Source organism: Myotis nattereri (genome assembly GCF_964212035.1).
Source record: "Myotis nattereri genome assembly, chromosome: 6".
Classification (NCBI taxonomy): domain Eukaryota; kingdom Metazoa; phylum Chordata; class Mammalia; order Chiroptera; family Vespertilionidae; genus Myotis; species Myotis nattereri.
Window position 1 is genome coordinate 95,461,097 of NC_138081.1, and position 19,296 is coordinate 95,480,392.

The window sequence follows — 19,296 nt, forward strand, 5'->3', positions numbered from 1 at the left end:
AATAAATGGGGGAGTGTTCATATAAGGAATAGTGTATGGCTATAACAACAGTGTGAATGCAGCTCTTATACACAGGTTGAGCCGAAGAAACCAGATACACAAAAAATGTAGAGTTCTTTGCTAGTTAAAAAAACTAGGAAAACTATAGTTTAGGGACTCATGCCTAGGTGGCAAAACTCGAAAGAAAAGTGATGAAATGACAACCATAAAAGAGAGAGGGTAATGGTTAACTTGCGGGGAAGAGAAGGGTGGCGATGGGTGGGGAGGGGACATGAGAAGGCTTCTGGAATGCTAGCTTTCCCCCCGTTCTTGGTCTTGGTGGTAGTTACACAGGAATTTACTTTGAGAATTACATGCATGGGGCCCTTTTCTGTATGTATGTGTATATATGTTATATATATATATTGCAATAATATGTTTTTAAAACTAGCCCATAATACTGGTTCCTATCTTATATTTTAGCAAAGCGTTAACCTTTTTTAGAACTAAACAGCCTAAAAATGTAAGGCACTTTGTCAGAATTCATAGGTTGTGTTTCTGCTCCCTGTGTTTGGGTTGGTAGCGGTTGGGAGAGGAGCAGTGGCTGAGTCACCTCCCTCAGGAAGGACTTGGGCGCTCAGAGGCCATGCTGGGGAGGGCACTGTCCACATGAGATGGCATTTGAGATGTGCAGGCCGTGGCCCACGGTGCAGAGGGAGATGGCGGGGAGCTGCTTCCTGAGAATTAGAAAGGTGGAGATGATCAGTGAGCCGATTCTACCAGGGGATTTTGAAAGACCAGTTTAACTCATGCCCCTCCCATTTACAGGAATGGAAAACTGGGAAGAGGAAGGCCGAGAAAGATGAGCTGGTGGGAGTTATGATATTTTCCACCATGGAACCAGAGGCCCCTGACTTGGACCTCATAGAAATGTGAGAGACACTGCCAGACTTGCCTTCTTCTCAACTGTGTCCGCCTCCTTTGCTCACGGGTCTGGCAGGACAGCCCCAAGCGAGACTCGGTCAGACTCGAGTGTCGGAAATGAGTGCGGCTTGTAGTCAGGAAAGCACATCTCCCAGCAGAGCACCACGTGGAGGTCCGCTCCTGTCTCCCCCGCAGTCAGTGACCTCAGCGCACACAGTGGTTGGTCGTTACTCCTGGTGAAGCACGAGGAGGCAGAGTGGCACAGCAGTTCACACCCGCACAGGCCACACAGCCGGCTCACACCCGCATAGGCCACACAGCCGGCTCACACCCCGCACAGGCCACACAGCCGGCTCACACCCGCACGGGCCACACAGCCGGCTCACACCCGCACGGGCCACACAGCCGGCTCACACCCCGCACGGGCCACACAGCCGGCTCACACCCGCACGGGCCACACAGCCGGCTCACACCCCGCACAGGCCACACAGCTGGCTCACACCCACACAGGCCACAGCCGAGTCTCTGAGCCGTGCCTCAAAGGAAGTACTCTCTGGCCGGCTTTACCTGTGCTTCATCATGTCATCTTTTCTGTAATGTGGGCTTGGTTGAGAATTTGCAGTAGTTCCTTTTCTATATAAGAACTAATAAAAGGTCTTGAGATTTATTTTTATTTTAAGAAACCTTTTATAAAATCATTGCATATGTGTTACCTAAAACATAGACAAGGAAAAAAAAAAACACCACACACACTCTTCCAACTACCCAGAGAGAAAATCAGTGTTAATATGTTGGCCTAAACCCTCCTTGGTACATAGGTATCTAAAGGAAAAATTATTTAAACAAAAATGACCTCACAACATGCATTCCCTTTTATCATCTTTTTTACATTTAAGAGTGTCTTGTGTGCTCGCTCCGGCAGCACATACACTAAACTGGAACAATACAGGGATTAGCATGGTCCCTGCACAAAGATGACATGCAAATTCGTGAAGCGTTCCGTAATTTAAAAAAAACACTATCCTGTGATGATTTTTTCAGGTTGGTAAATACTTTTTACATCCGTAAAGAACTGATATGTTCAGTATCACCTTAGAGCAGTGATTTTCCATATTTTTCATCTCATGCACATAAACTAATTACTAAAACCTGAGGCACACCAAAAAACATGTTATATTTTTTGTCACGCTAACAAAAATAAAAAATAGCTATAATTTTGATTCATTCACACCAAGTGGCTATTGTTGTGTTGGCTGCTGTCATTTTTAATTTGGCAGTCTACGGGAAAAGGTCAGTGCCCCTGAGGAAGCCGGCAGGTGCCGCGTGTGTTAAACATTCTCGCGGCTCACCTGGTGCCAGTCGCTGCGCAGGTGGCCGTGCGTGCAGGTGGTTTTCTGTGACTCACTGTTGGGAGAGTGAACACCTGCCATTAGCAGCCCGTTATTCTATAGGTTCCAAGGTACTGCCCATGATTGAATTTTCCTAAGTAAGATATTCAAGAAATGAGGATTTTATTCACTTCAGAATAGTTTTACTTGACATTCACAAGGAATTGAGGGAAGAAGGAAGCAGAGTAAAGTAGAAATGGCACATTTCGAAGTAGTTCTTTACAAGCCTGAATCAAGCCTGTTTGTAAGACTAATGTGCTTAAAGGGTAGTGGCTCTGATGCCAGGACACAGTGCCTGTGGTGACATTCGGTGTGAGTCCTGGCCACCGTGATGTTTCTCCTCCTGCACCCGGGACATTCGGTGGCTGAGCCCAGGAGGCACCTTCTTGTGTTTTTGCCCCACAGAGAACAGAAGTGCGAAGCTGTTGGTAAATTCACCAAGGCCATGGACGACGGCGTGAAGGAGCTGCTGACCGTGGGGCAGGAGCACTGGAAACGATGCACCGGACGTGAGTGCCCCTCCGGCACTGCCGGGTTCGCAGGGCAGTGCGTGCCCGCTCTGCGGCCTTGGTCACCCTGGGGCCTCACCCGTTAGGCAGAAGGAGCCCTTCAGTGAACCTCACTTCTCAGCCCAAGTCAACAGCAGACAGTTGGCTCTAACAAAGCCAGTTCAAGAACTCTTAAAAAACACCACGTTTGCTTAAATATTTCCAGTTACTGGGGTTTTGTAATCTATGAAAGATGTATCCTTTCTGCATGTTTAGAGAATGCTTGTAGCTCATTCGTTTAGTTTTCAGTCTTCCTCCATTGGCGAGGTGTTGGTTTGACTAACACCCGACTTTTTAGGAAAAGCCAATGTGACTGGTAGGAAATATAAGGCAGGTCAGACTAGGAGCAGGGCGAGGGGCCAGTGGCCCGCCCAGTGTGCTTCCTGCCTCTGTGTCCGTGTCCCCCAGGACTTCCTGTCCCCGCACTCCCTGTGTGTGCAGACTGTCATCCTGCTGAGCCACGTGTGCTGTTCCCAGAACCACGAGCTCTGGTGTCAGGCAGCCCGGCCTAGACACAGGAGTCCACTGTGGGCCCTGCCACAGCCTCCGCCCTTCCCCCCGCAGGCCCAGAGGCTCAGAGGCCGCACCCACGGCAGTGTAGTGTCCACACGGGGTCCAACTGCCTCAGGGGATGGAGTCTTCTCCCCTTACATCTATTCTGCCCTATTGCCAGCACAGCCTTCTGAGTCCCAGAGAAATCGGGCTTCTGAGCTGCAGTTAGGGCTCACCTGTGTGAACTTCGTGAGGACGAGGTCCTGCTGGTCTGTCACTGAAACCTACAAGAATCCTGGTCATCCCCAGCTATTTTTTAAAAGTAAAAATGGCGTGGCTTTGAAGTCTAAAAGTAATACATACCCACTTTAACTTTATATCAATGCCTTGGTACTCAGCGTAGGAAAGAGGTTAAATTATCTGTTATTGGAAGATTTTTTTAAAGGTGGAATTTTTCTTCTAAATAATGGAAAAGCATCTATTTGAAGTCCAATAACAAGTTTAATGAACAAGAAACTGAATGTGGAGTGACTTGAGGGTGAAATATTAAAATAACAAAGCAAGTGAGGAGCAGTTCTGAGGTCTGTGACCCAGACTTGAAAGTGAAGCCTTACATCAGGGATGGGCAAGCGCGGCCTGCGGGCCCATCTGGCCGCACATCTTTGTGATAAGGTGCAGCGGGAGCAAGCCGCCCATTTACTTACGTGTGGTCGGGCCTCCTGCACGTTACAGTGCGCAGGGGCGGAGTCGCAGCAGAAGCTGTGGCCCACATGCCTGGAGGACTCGCTGTCCAGCCACCGAGTTTACATCAACGGAGAGAAAACAGATCCCTCCTGCCTGGTCCTGGGAAGTCCCACTGCCTTTTTCTCCACACCTTGTTGCGTTGAGTTTTGTTTTGCAAATAATTATTCATATATACATAGCAGAGTGGGGAAAGCCATGTAATTGGGATCAGAAGTGCCACATCCACAGTTTTATTAGCCATGTGGCCCTGAGCACGTCAGTTTCCTTATCTGACCCTTATCTTCCCGCCCCATGAAGTGGAGGGGTGTCTGCATCTGGTGGAGGGAGGGGTCGCTGTGATGGAGCGGGTGGCCTGTGTGACAGATAGCACTGCGCACACTCGAATCATCCTCTAACAGCCGCCCGTCCACTCAGATGTCATTCAGTGAATGAGAACGGGCAGTGGGGCTGGTTGTTAATAATAGCATGCACCAGTCATTAAATGATTAATTATAAATTGAAAGAATTTGATGGAAAAAATATTAAAAAACCAGTCATTTTATTATAGCATATAGATTCTTTTGAATCGCTTCAAATTTCTACTATTATAAAAGTAATCACTTTTAGAAAAGAGTTGAGTCCCACTTCAGTTTGCGGGGAGGACTAGTTGACGGTGTATTTCTTTTTCTCTTTCAGCACTACCCAAGGAATATCAGAAGATAGGCAAGGCCCTGCAGAGCTTAGCAGCAGTGTTCAGTTCCAGTGCTTACCAAGGTAGGGCTTACTTACCTCTGAGCGTTGGTGTCTTATCCAGACTGCCGCCCGCTTCAGGCTCCTGCAGACAAACGGGCGCTGCAGTAGCTCCTTGGCACCGACTCAGCGTGGCTGGTGCTCCGCTCAGGACTTGTGCAACCGCACCTTGCGACTTTCGAGAAGAGTGGAGGGTTGTTAAGTGTATTTTCTTGCAGCTTCTTTGCCAGAAAGCTGCGCACTGACTGATAATTCATCTCAGGGACACTTGTCTTCACTGTAATACACTATTGTTCTTATTTTTTAAAGAGTCTTTATCTTCTAAGTAACATTTATGGATGAAATGTTATGTGGCCAGTGAAAGGGGAGGTGGGAATGGATGGGATAGGTGAAAAAATATTGCCCATGAACTGTTCATTGGGAAGCTAGGTGATGGGTAAACAGGGATTCATTCCAGTTTTAAAAAGTCCGAAATTTTCTGTCATAAAATGTTTAAATAAAATGAATGGAAAGACATAACTTACAACCACTGGTAACTGTGATGACTTTCAGGTGAAACAGATCTCAATGATGCAATAACAGAAGCAGGAAAGACTTATGAAGAAATTGCCAGTCTCGTGGCAGAGCAGGTATTAACATAACCACACACTTCCATTTAATATTTTATGCCATCTAATCTACATACTTAATTTAAAATCAGTTTTAAGACAAATGCTCAATTGGTTATCCTCTTCTTTCCTACTCCTATGTATCTTTTTAAATTGTATTTGGTAATAGTGCTTCTTAGATTTAGCTAAAGTGATGGATAACGTTGTCATCAAGAAATCTAAAAGTATACCTTCTAGGGTCGAGGGCTCGGATCTGTCTTAGCTGTCAGGGATCAGTGCGTACAGGAAGGAGCACTGCTCAAGTCCCCTTTGGACTCTTACTTGCCTCAGTTTCCCCATCTGGAAAGTGGCGACGGAGGCACCAACCTTGGAAGTAGCTCACTCGCATGGAGCAGCAGCTGATAAGGCGAAGGCTCCTGCTCCACTTCTGGCACAGAGCCCGTCCTTGGCACCGAGAGGGTGTGGGCTGGAGTCTAGTAGCCCGTCCCACTTCTCACAGATAACTGACATCACTTCCTCCAAGGACATAGTCATCTAAGTTGTTTCAAATCCCTGAATTAAAAAAATTTTTTTTCAGATAACTTTTTAAAACGTGTATGTACACATGTGCCTATGGACACACACTCATGTCATTTAATTACTCTCTGCTACTTGTAAAAAAGATTAATTTTTAGAACTGTGCATGACATAGCTATTAAAAATTGTAATTCAGAAAAATAGAAAATGTTAAAGTTGCCACTTACAATGATTACTAGACTTTCTCATAGTATTTTTACCTTTTCTGCTAAAATTTGGACATTAAACGATAACATCTTATTTCCTTGTATGTAAACATGTAGTCCTAGCATTCTTTTCCTCACAGTGTTGTATTTGGGGCCACCTCAGACCCACTAAAACATTACCTGATGTGTTAGAATTTCCTTTACAGCCTGTGGCAGAGGGTATAGGACTCTGGGAATTATTTTCTTGTAGGAAAACTAAGCTGAATGCTTAACACTCAATAGCTTGATGTAGTACCTGGAGGATTTGGCTAATATAGTCCTCAGAGAGGCGTTTCTTTTCCTTGGCTGTCCGGATTCCTCTGCCAGTAACAACCAACTTGTGTCTTGTTATAGCCAAAGAAAGACCTCCATTTCCTGATGGAATGTAATCATGAATATAAAGGTTTCCTCGGCTGCTTCCCGGACATTATCGGCGCTCACAAGGTAACTGGGTTGTAGAAGTTCACAGCGGACGGTGTGGGTAAATCGCGAGCTGCAGGACGGGCCCACCTCTCACCCCCCTGAGTCGGGAAGATTTCTGGGGCCCCTGGAAGTCCTTGGGGCATTTAACTAGCAAGGTCCCATCACATGTTTGGATATAAGAATAGTTTTTTGTTTCTTTTGTTACTAAGAAAACATTGTTTTGAAGGAACTAAAAATATGAAAAGTATACCTTTATGCGTGTAGTTAGTATCATGATGTTTGAAATTCAAGACGGTAATAAGAATGATCCTTCTCTTACCAATGAGACCTTGTCAGCTGCTTGGGCAAGTCCTCAAAGGTCCTGCCCTGGCAAATGAAATAACCACAGGTTTTCTAGTTAAAATTCAAATGGCCAGTGTTGGCATTATATGTTCATACATATTAACAAAAAGGAAACTATGTAATTCCCGTCAAAAAGGTATTTTTAAACTAAATTTAAAAATTGACTTAGGGTATACTCAAATTTTGTTTCTGGTTAATTTTTATCTCTGTTTCAAAATCTGTGTATTACCTCAGACTTTGGGTATCTTACGACTGTGGGACTCCAGGACACAGTGCTGTGCTGGGATTTACTAGGGAACTCTCTACGAAGGCCTGGTCGGAGCCCATTTTAGCATTTGGCTTTGCTAGTATAATTAAAGTATGAAGAGATCGCATACGTAAATAAGTTTTGTGCAACTTAGATAACTTAATGTAAATCTCAGAACATTTTCCTGATCCATTCATTCGTTGATGGACACTTAGGTTGTTTCTGTATCTTGGCTATTTTCAATCATGCGCAGTGACCTGGCAGTGTTCTGTCTCTTTGAGATGTGATTTTGTTTCCTTCAAATATGTAACAGAAGCAGAATTGCTGGGAGAGTGGATCCTAAATATTCTCATCATAAGGAAAAATATTTGTAACTCTGTGAGGAAGATGGATGTTTACTAGACTTACTGTGGTGACCACTTCACAATAGACACATGTAACAGGTCATTATGTTGCACACCTTAAGTTAATGCAATGCTACATGTCATTACATTCCAATAAAACTGAAAAAAAGTAAAATTAAAATCTCAGTTAAAAAACTCAGATCAGTTAACTTGTTGGAGGAATGTATTCCACAGAGTGAGAGTTCTAGGCATGGAGCCGAATTTGTCAGCGAGTGTGGAGGTGTTCTTTCCAGGCGGCTCTAAGGAATGAGCACTGTGAGGTGTTCAGCAGCTTCTACAGCTCCTTCCATCTAAATATTAATTTAAAATGGACTCAGTGCGTCTTTTGTAAATCACAGCAAAACTCGAGCCTCCAGCCTGCTCGCTTAAGCACCGGCCCGTCAGGCCTCCCCCTGAGCGCAGAGAGCGCTGTGCGAGGGCACACGGGACCGTCCCCCCGAGCGCCTGTGAGGACGCTGCGTCCTGCTGGGAACTGCTCTGACCCTGGCGGTGCCCACAGACTCCGGAAATGGAGTGCTGTCGGGTGTCCTGCTTTTAGTAGCATCAAACTAAATCATAGCTTAGTTACAGATCTCAGAATAGTTACCGTTTGCATCCAAGTGACTTCAAGGAAGTTGTGTTGGATGCTTTCCTGTTATCTTGTAGGGACTGTGTCCTGTTCAGCAGCAAGTCAATTATAAAAGAGGTGGTTGCTTTGTTATATTTTCAGCTGAGGACTGGTCCTTTCACCTTGTTTTACTGATGCCATTTAATTTCTGTATTTCACAGGCAGCAATAGAAAAAGTGAAAGAAAGTGATAAACTGGTTGCAACAAGCAAAATCACCCCACAGGACAAGCAGAACATGGTGAAGCGCGTCGGCACCATGTCTTACGCGCTACAAGGTGAGGGGGTCTGTGGTGGCAGGTGGGCCTGGTTTTCCCAGCAAAGTTGCTGTTTTCCTTGCTGGAGAGAAATCCAGATGTGAACCACAGTTAAGTCAGAGCTGATTTGGAACATCCTCATAAGCCACTTGTTCGCAGGATCCCAGTGTTGATGAAAACTGACGTTTACCTGACATGACTATGAGTGACGGTTTGATTAAACTTGCATGTTTTTATTATTTCAGAGACATTGAAGGTACCTTTTCCAACCTTCATATCAGCACCTTCCTAATGCTCTGTCCAGCTCAGCTATTAGCAGCCTGTCGCCTCCATGGCTGAGGACCATGGTGTGTAAAGGCGTTTGGAGGTAGCAGCTAGGCACAGTTTGGCTCTTAGTAAAAGGTCTAGAGTTCATTGATTTTTACATAGTTGAGTGTTCTCCTAGGAGCAGGGATTGGGTTTGCCTGTTTTGGTGAACAGTTCGGATATTCATGGGCAAAGGAGAAGAGAAGGATGCTCTAGGTATGAACGAAGCGTACAAAATAGTGCAGAACGATGCCGTTGGCCTTTGGGAATAAAACATACTTGTCGGTTATTGGGAAGAAGCGTCGGTGATTATGGAGGGCCTTGAAAGCCAGGCAAAAGAGTCTAGACTTGATGTGGGCATTAAAAAGTCATTAAAAGGTTTTGAGAGAAAAAATGCTCAAGGGAGAAGGGTTTGCTAGTTACATGGGATACATCGGAGGGGCAGTGTTGGTTCGACAGCCCAGCCCAGAGACCACTGCTTGTGCGGTGAGGCTTGGAGGACCTGAGGAGGGTGTGCTGGGGCGGAGAACAGCCCTGCTGGCCCTCCAAGGAGCACCTCGGGGCTAGGGAGTTCGTGGGAGAGGAGGTGTAGGAGAGATTTCCAGAACGAGGACAGCTAGAGCAGAGATGGGAAACCGGGTTGCTGACATGGGTGTTGAAGGGCTTGAAATAGGGAATTTGGTATTGAACTTGTCTCCGAGCTTATCCAGATAGATTGACGAAGAGCTTCAGATAATACAGAACTCAGAACAGCTAGTTTTTAGTAGGAGTTGATGGCAGCAGTTGGCTTTCAAGGCTGAGCGTGGAAGGGGAAAGGCAAGCAGCCGCTGTGCTGAGAAAGGCCTTGCGGCCGTGGTGGGAGGGGTGGCGCTGAGAGACACATTGTGAGAAGGGATTCCTTTGTGAGTGGGTACGTCAGCCCACCGGGTTCCTGGCTAGGTCCCCCGTAAACACACATGAACTTGGGAACTGCAGTCATCTGCAGAGAATATGACCAGGTCGGTTTCCTCCCTCACTGGCCTAGAACAGTCCGTATTTGGGTGATTATCGGTATGGGTTTCATAGTATTTAATATACAAATCAACAAAAGTCATACATCTACTCGAAAGTGGTGTTTGCCACTCACTGTTCAGTGGCTTTTCTAGTCTCTCTATAAAATGAGTTGTCGCCGAAACCGGTTTGGCTCAGTGGATAGAGCGTCGGCCTGCGGACTGAAAGGTCCCAGGTTCGATTCCGGTCGGGGGCATGTACCTGGGTTGCGGGCACATCCCCGGGGGGAGATGTGCAGGAGGCAGCTGATTGATGTTTCTCTCTCATCGATGTTTCTAACTCTCTATCTCTCTCCCTTCCTCTCTGTAAAAAATCAATAAAATATATTTAAAAAAAAAAAAAATGAGTTGTCAAGAGCTGGCTCTGCCCTGAGACCAACCAGGTGAACCTGGCTGGTGAGGAGCCGCCGGGAGCAGGGAAGTCGGGGTCGCCGTGGAGTTGGGGAACTGACTGGTGTGCTGGTTTTGGTTGTAGCGGAGATGAATCACTTCCACAGTAACCGGATCTATGACTACAACAGCGTCATCCGCCTGTACCTGGAGCAGCAGGTACAGTTCTATGAAACGGTGAGTCACCCTTCCGCCCGCCGTCTGTGCCGAGGGGAGGGTTCCTGGTCACTCACTGTGACCATATCAAGTTAATCTGCTTGAATTTTTTAATCCTAAGTGTTAAACCCAAAGAGGCTAAATATATCATAGGGTTTATTTTAATCTTTTAATTACCTCTGCCTTTCCGTTTTTAATAACACTGGGTTAAAATGAAGATTTTCTTTTGAAGAGGGGGGATCGGGTGCCAGTGGTGAGGCCCCAGAAGACCTTATTGTGTGGCTCCTTCCCTCCCTCACTGCCTCTCTGTGCGCAGGGAACACTGCTGAATGGATGAGGTCACCCTGCGCCCAGTGGGCTCAGCCGGGAAGGAGCCTGGCACCACTCAGGGCACCACAGGCGGCCTCTGTTTGTGACTGAGGTCTCCGTGCACCAAGGGACTGCAGAGAGGAAATTAAAGAGAGAGCGAGGCCTTAAATATGTCACTCAGAAAACAATGAGAACGTAAAGTTTTGTACCACTGCGTGACTTCATTGTTTACCAGAGAGTCCAGAAAGCCAGGCTCCAGCATGGAAATGAGAAGTCAGCCATCTGAAGACAAGCGCTGTCACTTTATAATTGTCCGTCTGCTGGCCGCCCTGTTCTGACTAGGCCCTCCACCGTTCCATGGTATCATCTCATGGTTGTCCAGGGCTTTAGTAGGCAGGCCCCAGACTCAATCCCTGCATGTGTCGTCTTTGGACTGGACACTGCCAAAAAGTCTGTCCCCACCACGGTTCTCGAAAGGAGCTGGGTTGATGTGCCTGATGCAAGCTGTGCCTGTGGGTTGGAACAGTTGGTCTTGGAGACAAGTGTACAGAAAGGATTCTGAAGCAGTGCTCTCCCCTAGGGTGCGCTCCTGTGCCGTACTGTTCACTTTATTCATCGGTGCCATTGGATGGTGGCCTTGCACCCTGTGTTAGAATAGCAGGCATTTGTGTTCTGTGTGAGAGAGTAATTGAAGGACAGTTCTTGAAATTCTGATGTTAATTTGCTAAATAATTCTCAAGCCCAAGTGAGGTTTAATTATTAATGCCATTGTAATTCAGAATAGAAAAGTGTGTGTTGCCCTAGCCAGTTTTGCTCAGTGGATAGAGTGTCAGTCTGCAGACTGAAGATTCCAGGTTCGATTCCTGGTCAGAACACATGCCCAGGTTACGGGCTTGATCCCCAGTGGGGGCGTGTAAGAGGAAGCCAATCAATGATTCTCTCTCATCATTGATGTCTCTCTCTCTCTCCCTTTCTCTCTGAAATCAATATTTTTATATATATATGTATATATATATATATATATGTATATATATATATATAATGTGTTATGTATATGTATGTATATATACACACACACATATACATATATGTATATATACATGTATATAAAAGAAACTATGTGTCTTTGTTAGGTCTAACAGTTATTATTAAAATGTGCGCATTTGTTCACGGAGCAAACATTTCTCCAGTGTTGCACACTAAGCACTTACTGCAAGCGCTCAGGATCCAGGGATGACTGAGACCTCTGTCCTCAGGGGCGTGTGTCCTTGGGGAGACAGCAGTGGCTTTATGAGGAAGGTGACACTGTCTGCCCTGGGGTCGCAGAGGGGTGTGAGCCCGGGGCAGCCCCTCGGCTGGGTCTCGGAGCTCGTAGGTGGAGGGATCCTCGAGCCGCACTGGAGGGAACGGGGATGGTCTTGAGATGCTGCTGCGCAGAGAGCAGGCCCGGGAGGAGCGGCCCTCCCCTGCGAGCCTGCCCCGGGCCTGCGGTCTCTCCCACAGCAGCGTGGGAGCGCCTAGATGCCTAGACCCAAGAGTTTGAGATTGTTACCATGTTGAACTCAGAAGAGCTGGGAATAATCCATCACTGTGAAGTTGTTTGGAGGTGATATCTCAGACCTTTTCTTTCCCCACCAGATTGCAGAAAAGCTGAGGCAGGCCCTCGGCCGCTTCCCTGTGATGTAGACGGAACGGAACATGAAGAAACTCCCAAGTGCTTCTCTCTGACCTGGGGCAATGCAGTCTAATCCCCCATCATCCAAAAATCAACACCAAGAGAAACAGTTGCAAAAAACTACACTTTCCTACTCACCTAAACGCATCAGTTATATAGTCTTCTTTTGTTCATTTCTACAGCCATTATTTAAACCAGTGGAAATTGTCTCTATTTTTGAAAAGTATTTAAACTTACCAGAATTTTGAATGGAAAATTAGAGGTTTCCCCACTTATATTTTACATAAATTTGTAATTTTTAAGCCCACAATCTTCCAGTTCTTACCCAAGGCCAGATGGCTACTAATTGCTTTCTTAAAAATATGGAATATGCCAGAATAAAAAAATACGTTTGTATATATTTTTATAATTCTTTTCAATGCCTTGGAACTCCTGTCCGTTTAGGAAAACCCACATGCCTTTCACTGACACATTTATGACTCATGTGCTTGCGCTCTCAGGAAAGGAGGCAGAGGGGCTGCGGGGCTGGGACAGGCGGTCTCTGCAGCGATGCCGCCGCCCGCCGCCAGGAGGTTTTGGAGGGCATCGCCAGGAGGAGGGCATTCTCGCCTGCTCGTCCTTCCTCAGCAGGGCCAGCTCTCCCCGGGAAAGGGCACGTGGGGGACTGCTGACCCCTGAGCTGACTGCTCAGGAAGGAGCGAGCGCTCCTCCTGGTCGGGCGAGAAGACGCCAGCCTCAGGCTTCTTGCCTGTGTCTAGTCTTCAGCCGCCCAGTCAGGCAGAATGAGAAGTGAGAGCAGGACTGGCCACTTGATTTGGGTGCAGACAGTGGGCCCGTTGGTATTACCGGACAGATGAAAACCAGTGACCTGGCTGCCCCTCCCCACCAAATGGAAAAGCTTAGCGGCTGCGAAGGGTGGCAGCCGGAATAATGTGCGCTAATCCCCGGCGTTTCCTGGTCCTGGTACTTCAGTTAACGGCCTGAGCGCCCCGCACACTGTCTTCCTGCGGACGCGTCCCGTCTGCACTCCTGCCTTACTTACTGCGCGATCGCCACTGCTTTCGCTCTGCCCTGATCGCGCTGTTACAGAAAATGAACATCGGGCCGCATGAATGAAGTGAAACCAAAAAATAAGTAGAAAAGGAAATCAGATGGACGTGAATGAGAACTTCTTGTTCTTTAGTGTCACGGGTTTCTGTTAATGTTTTATAAGTAATTTCCCTTGATTTTTCTTTTATAAAATCTCATAGAACAGTGTTTATGATATAGCCATTTAATATATGTACAAATTGTAAAGAATATGTATAAATGTTTTACACAAATGTAAGAGCATGTAGAAGCAAACATATAAATTGTTTAAAAAACCTGTACAGTAAATTCTCAAACCATTTTTCAAAGCACTCTTTGGTGTTTGCGTGTGATTTTTTAAGTCACCGCTTCTTGTGGCCATCCGCTGAAAACAACACCCAGGGCGCCACGGGCAGGCCGGGGAGGAAGGAGTGGTGGCCAGGGCAGGGGCATTTGGGCCGCGTCTTCATGGAACCTCGGGGAGCCTTCAGGGCCCGCTCAGCAATCACAGAGACCCCACTTCCATCCGTCAACCCCGCCAATTCAAAAGTAGGGCCTGGCCCCAGGTCACACCGGCTGCTCCAGGCACCTCACCTGGCAGGCGATAAAAGGTGAGCTGCAGAGCAGCTGTAACCCGGGCAAATGCGACACCCTCTTTTTACTATGTACCCTTGTTGATCTCAGACTAACCAGCAAGCAGAGATGGACCCCTCGGCAGCCAGCAAGCGAGGTGAGGCTGGGCGCGGAGACCTGGACAAGGTCGCCTGGTGGGAGCAGAGCCCCAGGAGGGCCCAGCTCCCCTGGAGGAGGACAGCTGGGTGTGCACGGGCAGTGGCTCCCTGTGGCTGCAGAGGACAGGCCTGCGCCCTGCTAAGGATGCCTGTCCCGGCCCTGACCCAGGCCTGCGTTGGGATGTCTACTCTTCGGCTGGTGGCCACCCAGCCTCCGTCCTGTTCGTTTCTGGGAGTTGAGTCACTGTGCTCGCTTGGTTTCCTCTCATGAGTGCGCAGAACCATGTTCAGCCAAAGGGTTTCTAGGGGACTCGCCCGCAGATCTCCTGAACCGACTGCCTGCCTGTCTCTCTCACTTACATCTGATCTCTCTTTCCTTCTCCTCTCCTGTAACCTGCCCTGCAAGTCCTACCCACTGTGGTCTTGAACGCTGATCTTTGTCTCCTGGACACGGCGAGACCATGAACCTCTATTTGGTTTCCCCACCCTGTACTGAGCCTGGAACCTCATCCAGCAGTAATTTGGGACCATCGTGGGGCTGGCCTGTTTCCATTCCCCCAGTGATCAGAGTCCTGCTCTGCTGCTGTCGAGTGTCTGAAACTGTATTTCGTGTGTTGTGTCTTCTTCAAGGGGAGCGGCTGGCCTGTGCTCCCCTCGTGGCCGGAAGTGGAAAGCCTGTCGTCTATTTTTTAAATCTAATGGGGTGGTTTTCCCATTCAGAGAGAGCATCTTAGCACACATTCCTCAAACTTCATTTTAATTTTCAAGCGTGTTTCCTGTAGTCACTGAGCAGACATTACAACTTTTATCATCATTTGCATCTCACTGCCCCTGGGCCCACCGATGGACCATACTTCCCCATCCCAGTAAAACCAGGCATCATTATGCTACCTGCTTTAGCCAAAGAAAAGTAGTTGGGAGCAACGCGTGCACTTCTACGGTGACAGCGAAGAGATGACATAAGGAGGCTCAGCTACCCAGCCCCTGTGGCTCAGTGGTTGAGCATTTTACCTAGGAACCAGGAGGTCAGAGTTCAATTCCAGGCACATGCCTGGGTTTCGGGCGCGATCCCATCCCCAGTAGGGGGTGTGCGAGAGGCAGCCAGTCAATGATTCCCTCTCATCACTGATGTTTCTATCTCTCCCTCTCACTTCCTCTCTGAAATCAATTAATAAAAAATAAGTTAAACTGAATGTAGTGAACTCTTGGGTAGTGGTAATTCTCGTGCATTACTGCACCTGTGTAAATTGGTTAACATAAACCAGAAAAAAAAGAGGCTCAGCTGAGAACATTGAGCCAACACCCAGGAGAGGGGCCGGGAGAGCTGCTGGCACCACAGCCATCTTCCCGAGAAGAGAGACTCCTGCACGGGGAGCCTGGCCTGGAGCCGCAGCAGCCTGTCCCAGCCGTGGGCCCTCCCGTGGCTGAACCAGAGTGTGCGTTCCCCGGGCCCCACACCGGTGGGCTGAGCACACGCCGCCCGCTGCCTCCATGAAGCAGGAGTACTTGGCCTTTGGGAAACTATCGGCCCGCAGGAGGAAGCAAAACAAAACAAATATTTACCAAGGCAACAAAACAAATATTTACCAAGGCGAACCGTTTTTGTGAGCTTGAGTTCTTCTGTTGATGTGTTTAATCCCTTCCAGATGGACCAGCCACTGCAGTTCAGGGGGCCCGTTCTCCCCTCGCCAGAGAGCATAAACCGGGGTGCTCCGCGAGGGTTCACCCCGTGAGGTAAACGTTTTCCTCGGGGAGCATCCGTTCTTCACCCCCTTCTTTTGCAGCTGTTGGCTGTGCGTGTCCTCGTGCCCTGGGAAATGTGTTTGTAGTTAAGATCGAATTCCCGCCCCTCCTCAGAGGGACTCCTGTCATCAGCTGCTTCTAACTTGCCTCTAAAACAGGAATTCTCGGCCAGGGGTCCATGCAGTCCTGGGGTGTGTGTGTCAGTGAGTCACGAGTGACTTCAGGCAAATTATTCCTGTGTGTATTTTACAGCTTCTCTGGGGGAAGGCTTTGTAGCTGCCATCCGATGCTTAAAGGGGTGGGTGACTCAGTGGCGGGTCATTCTAAGGATGTCAGGTTCCTCACCCACCCAGACTGTCACCTCTCAGGTCATCAGCGCATCCTGTTCTTTTTCTCGTAATCGCTTCTCTTTGGAGCTCCTCACCACAGGGGTGTCCTTAAGAGGGAGGGGTGGGTCATTCCACAGGGGGGTGGGAAGTCAGTTTCCAGTCCTCAGAGGTTCCAGCTGATGGCCCAGGTCAGCTGTCTGAACAAGACCCACCTGGGGGTCATCGCCACAAGCACCTGGGGTTCTTTATGCTCAGAGCAGCTGCAGAAAGGACCGACCGGAGAGCTATGCTCACCCTCTGGCCAAAGGAGGGAGGGAAGGGCGGGGTGGGGGGAGAAGGGCCTTGAGGAGAAAAGAATGTCCTTCTTCTAAAAGGTGTGTTTCCCTTCAGAGCTGACGGCCCTGTGGCTCTGAGGGCGTCTGGCGTGTTTGAGGGAGGTTCTGGAAAGAGTGGGCGAGTGATAGAATGGAGAGAGAGGGTAGAGAAAGTTGTGTGTATCCTCACCACTTCCTGAAGAGTCTTGGCACTGAGAGGCAGGGGAGGCTTACTTCGCTAATGATGGGCCAACCTTCCAGAGGTAGAGAGAGAAATCTGGCGGCGTAGTCGACATGATTGTCTAAATAAACATGTGCGGACGCCGGGGTCTGCTGGGCGTGCTCGGCAGGAAGGAATTCAGCTTGGAAACCGCTCTGTCACGAGACACTGCTGGCTCGAGGCGGCTTGTCACGGGTTTTTAATGTATAAAACCCTTTCACTTATAATGCCCTTAAAAACACAAGTGTGGGGTATTTTTATAGTCCCAGAGCCGTCCTCACCAAGACAGACAGAGGCTCCTGAGGTGCTGGGGGAAGCTGGAGAGGGAGGGCCCATGAGCAATGGCCCGGCAGCAGCCACCTTTGCTTTGTGTGGTGCTCGCTAAACCCTGGCAGATGATTTTTTAGTTATTTTCGTGACATCTCACATGGATTTAGTTCAGTTTTGAGGTTAAAACAGTCACACAGCTTGAGATGTGCAAGAATGCGGTGATGTTTTGCAGCTGCTGTGGGCATTTCCTCTCACTCCGCCTCTTTCTCCATGCTCCCTGGAGATCAGCTCCTCCAATGCCAGGCCTTGTTGACATGTGAGGGTCTCTGGGTCGCCAGGCTCAGAGCTTGCTGAGCACACAGAGCCTGCAGGGGCTGCAGCCAGAGCTGCCAGGCCACGGGGATGGTGATGGGGATGGTGGAGGGGATGGTGGTGGGGATGGAGGAGTGGATAGTGGAGGGGCTGGTGGAGGGGCTGGTGGAGGGGATGGTGGTGGGGATGGAGGAGGGGCTGGTGGAGGGGATGGTGGAGGGGCTGGTGGAGGGGATGGTGGAGGGGATGGTGGAGGGGATGGTGGTGGGGATGGAGGAGGGGATGGTGGTGGGGATGGAGGAGTGGATAGTGGAGGGGCTGGTGGAGGGGCTGGTGGAGGGGATGGTGGAGGGGATGGTGGAGGGGATGGTGGAGGGACTGGTGGAGGGGATGGTGGAGGGGATGAAGAGGGGATGGAGGAAGGGATGGTGGAGGGGATGGTTGTGGGATGGAGGAAGGGATGGTGGAGGGGATGGTGGAGGGGATGTTGGAGGGGATGGTGGAGGGGATGGTGGAGGGGATGGTGGCAGTTTCACTGGGGTCAGGCCGCTTGGGTGCAGTTCTGAGAGATCACAGTCCTGCGGGCTCTGCTGCTTCAGGTGGGTCGTGAGGAAGTAAAGTGAGCCCATTCCCAGTTATATCAACATGAGGCCTTAGGTCCAGTTGTGTGTGTGTGTGTGTGTGTGTGTGTGTGTATGGATCAGTGCGTCATATTCCTTTTTTACAAAAGTAATAACTTAATAAAATGGACTTCTAAACAACGGTCCTGTTAAAGCTGCACCCCCATTCCCTGTGAAGCCCAGGAGAGCCAGCCAGCTTCCCAGGAGCCCGGCCAAGGGCAGCACCTGGCCTGTGCGGCCTCCGCCCGGCGGGTGACCCAGAGGCACAGCTGTTCCTGAGTGACTGACACTGGAGAACTAGAAAGGAGCGTGCTTGCCCCCCCCCCCTCCCCCCTCCTGCCCCGCCAGCAGGTAAATGCCACCTGGCTGCCTCCCGCATTCCCACCGCCGGTAGCTGCGGTCTTTCTCCGGGGCTGAGCCCAGGCTGAGGGAAGCACAGGCAGGGGCGTGTCGTTCCCTCAGAGGCTCCGAGCAGGGGTCCACGGGTCATCGTCCCTCCACTCAGCAAGGCCTCGCGGAAGGCCGGGCGCGGAGCCGGTGGGACCGTGGGGCGTGTGATGGCGGCCACCACGTGCTGCCACTGCGGCCAGCGCTGTCCATGCCCTCGATGCACGTAATTCTCACCACCTCTCCGTAGGAGAGATGAAGGATCGAGGCACCAGGAAGTCAAGTCAGCTGCTCAAGGTCACCCGAGGTAAAGGGTGGATCCAGGTCCCAGTCTCACATCACCGTCCTGCGTGGCTCGGTCTGGGTGGAGGGACCGAGCGGAGCACAGGTGTCCAAGGGCTGGAAGAGGGAAAAGAACAGGAAACGTGGTGAGGAGAGCAGGCCTGGGACTCAGGGAGGAGGGAGGGGTGGGGGGGCGGGAGGGGGGGCGTCGCCCAAGTGCCATCAGAAGCTGGTGGCCGGTGACCACTCGGCAGGCATGCCGCAGGGCAAGGAGCAGAGGCAGGAGGCGGATACCACAGAGCAGTGATGGTGGGCACGGTGGTCAAGGGGAGAGATGGGCCGGGGAGGTTTACCTGTGTGTGGTCTAAGGTTGGTAGCTCAATTGATGGACACCCCAGCTTGCTCCTAACACCCCCAAACAGTGCCAGGGAGCCCCACCATCTTGCAGAGGGGCTTCCCTTAAGTTCATGATCTCTGAGAAGGGCCCAGTGAGAGGTGATGTGGGTGGAGGGAGGGGCCCCTCTGGGGGAGACACTAGAGCACATGTGTACCTGCTGGGAACGACCGGGAGGGAGGGAGAGACGGGTGACGGGGGACAGGGGGGATAGGGGAGGGACAAAGTCCTTGGGGAGGGAGGATGGACAGGGTCCCAGCACACGGGGAGGGGAGCAGGCATTGGCCCAA

General features: G+C 49.6%; 1 protein-coding gene across 1 annotated transcript in view; it reads left to right on the forward strand.

The window, feature by feature from the left end:
- SNX9 (sorting nexin 9) overlaps window positions 1–13,736 on the forward strand; it is a gene marked incomplete at its 5' end in the record, with an annotated part of 70,421 nt that extends 56,685 nt beyond the window's left edge. Inside the window, 8 exon segments of the mRNA XM_081093578.1 lie at window positions 808–911; window positions 2,697–2,800; window positions 4,751–4,828; window positions 5,357–5,433; window positions 6,528–6,617; window positions 8,358–8,472; window positions 10,282–10,373; window positions 12,300–13,736. Coding sequence (XP_080949704.1) covers window positions 808–911; window positions 2,697–2,800; window positions 4,751–4,828; window positions 5,357–5,433; window positions 6,528–6,617; window positions 8,358–8,472; window positions 10,282–10,373; window positions 12,300–12,347 — 708 coding nt within the window. The 3' untranslated portion in view covers window positions 12,348–13,736.
- Window positions 13,737–19,296: the final 5,560 nt, after the last annotated feature.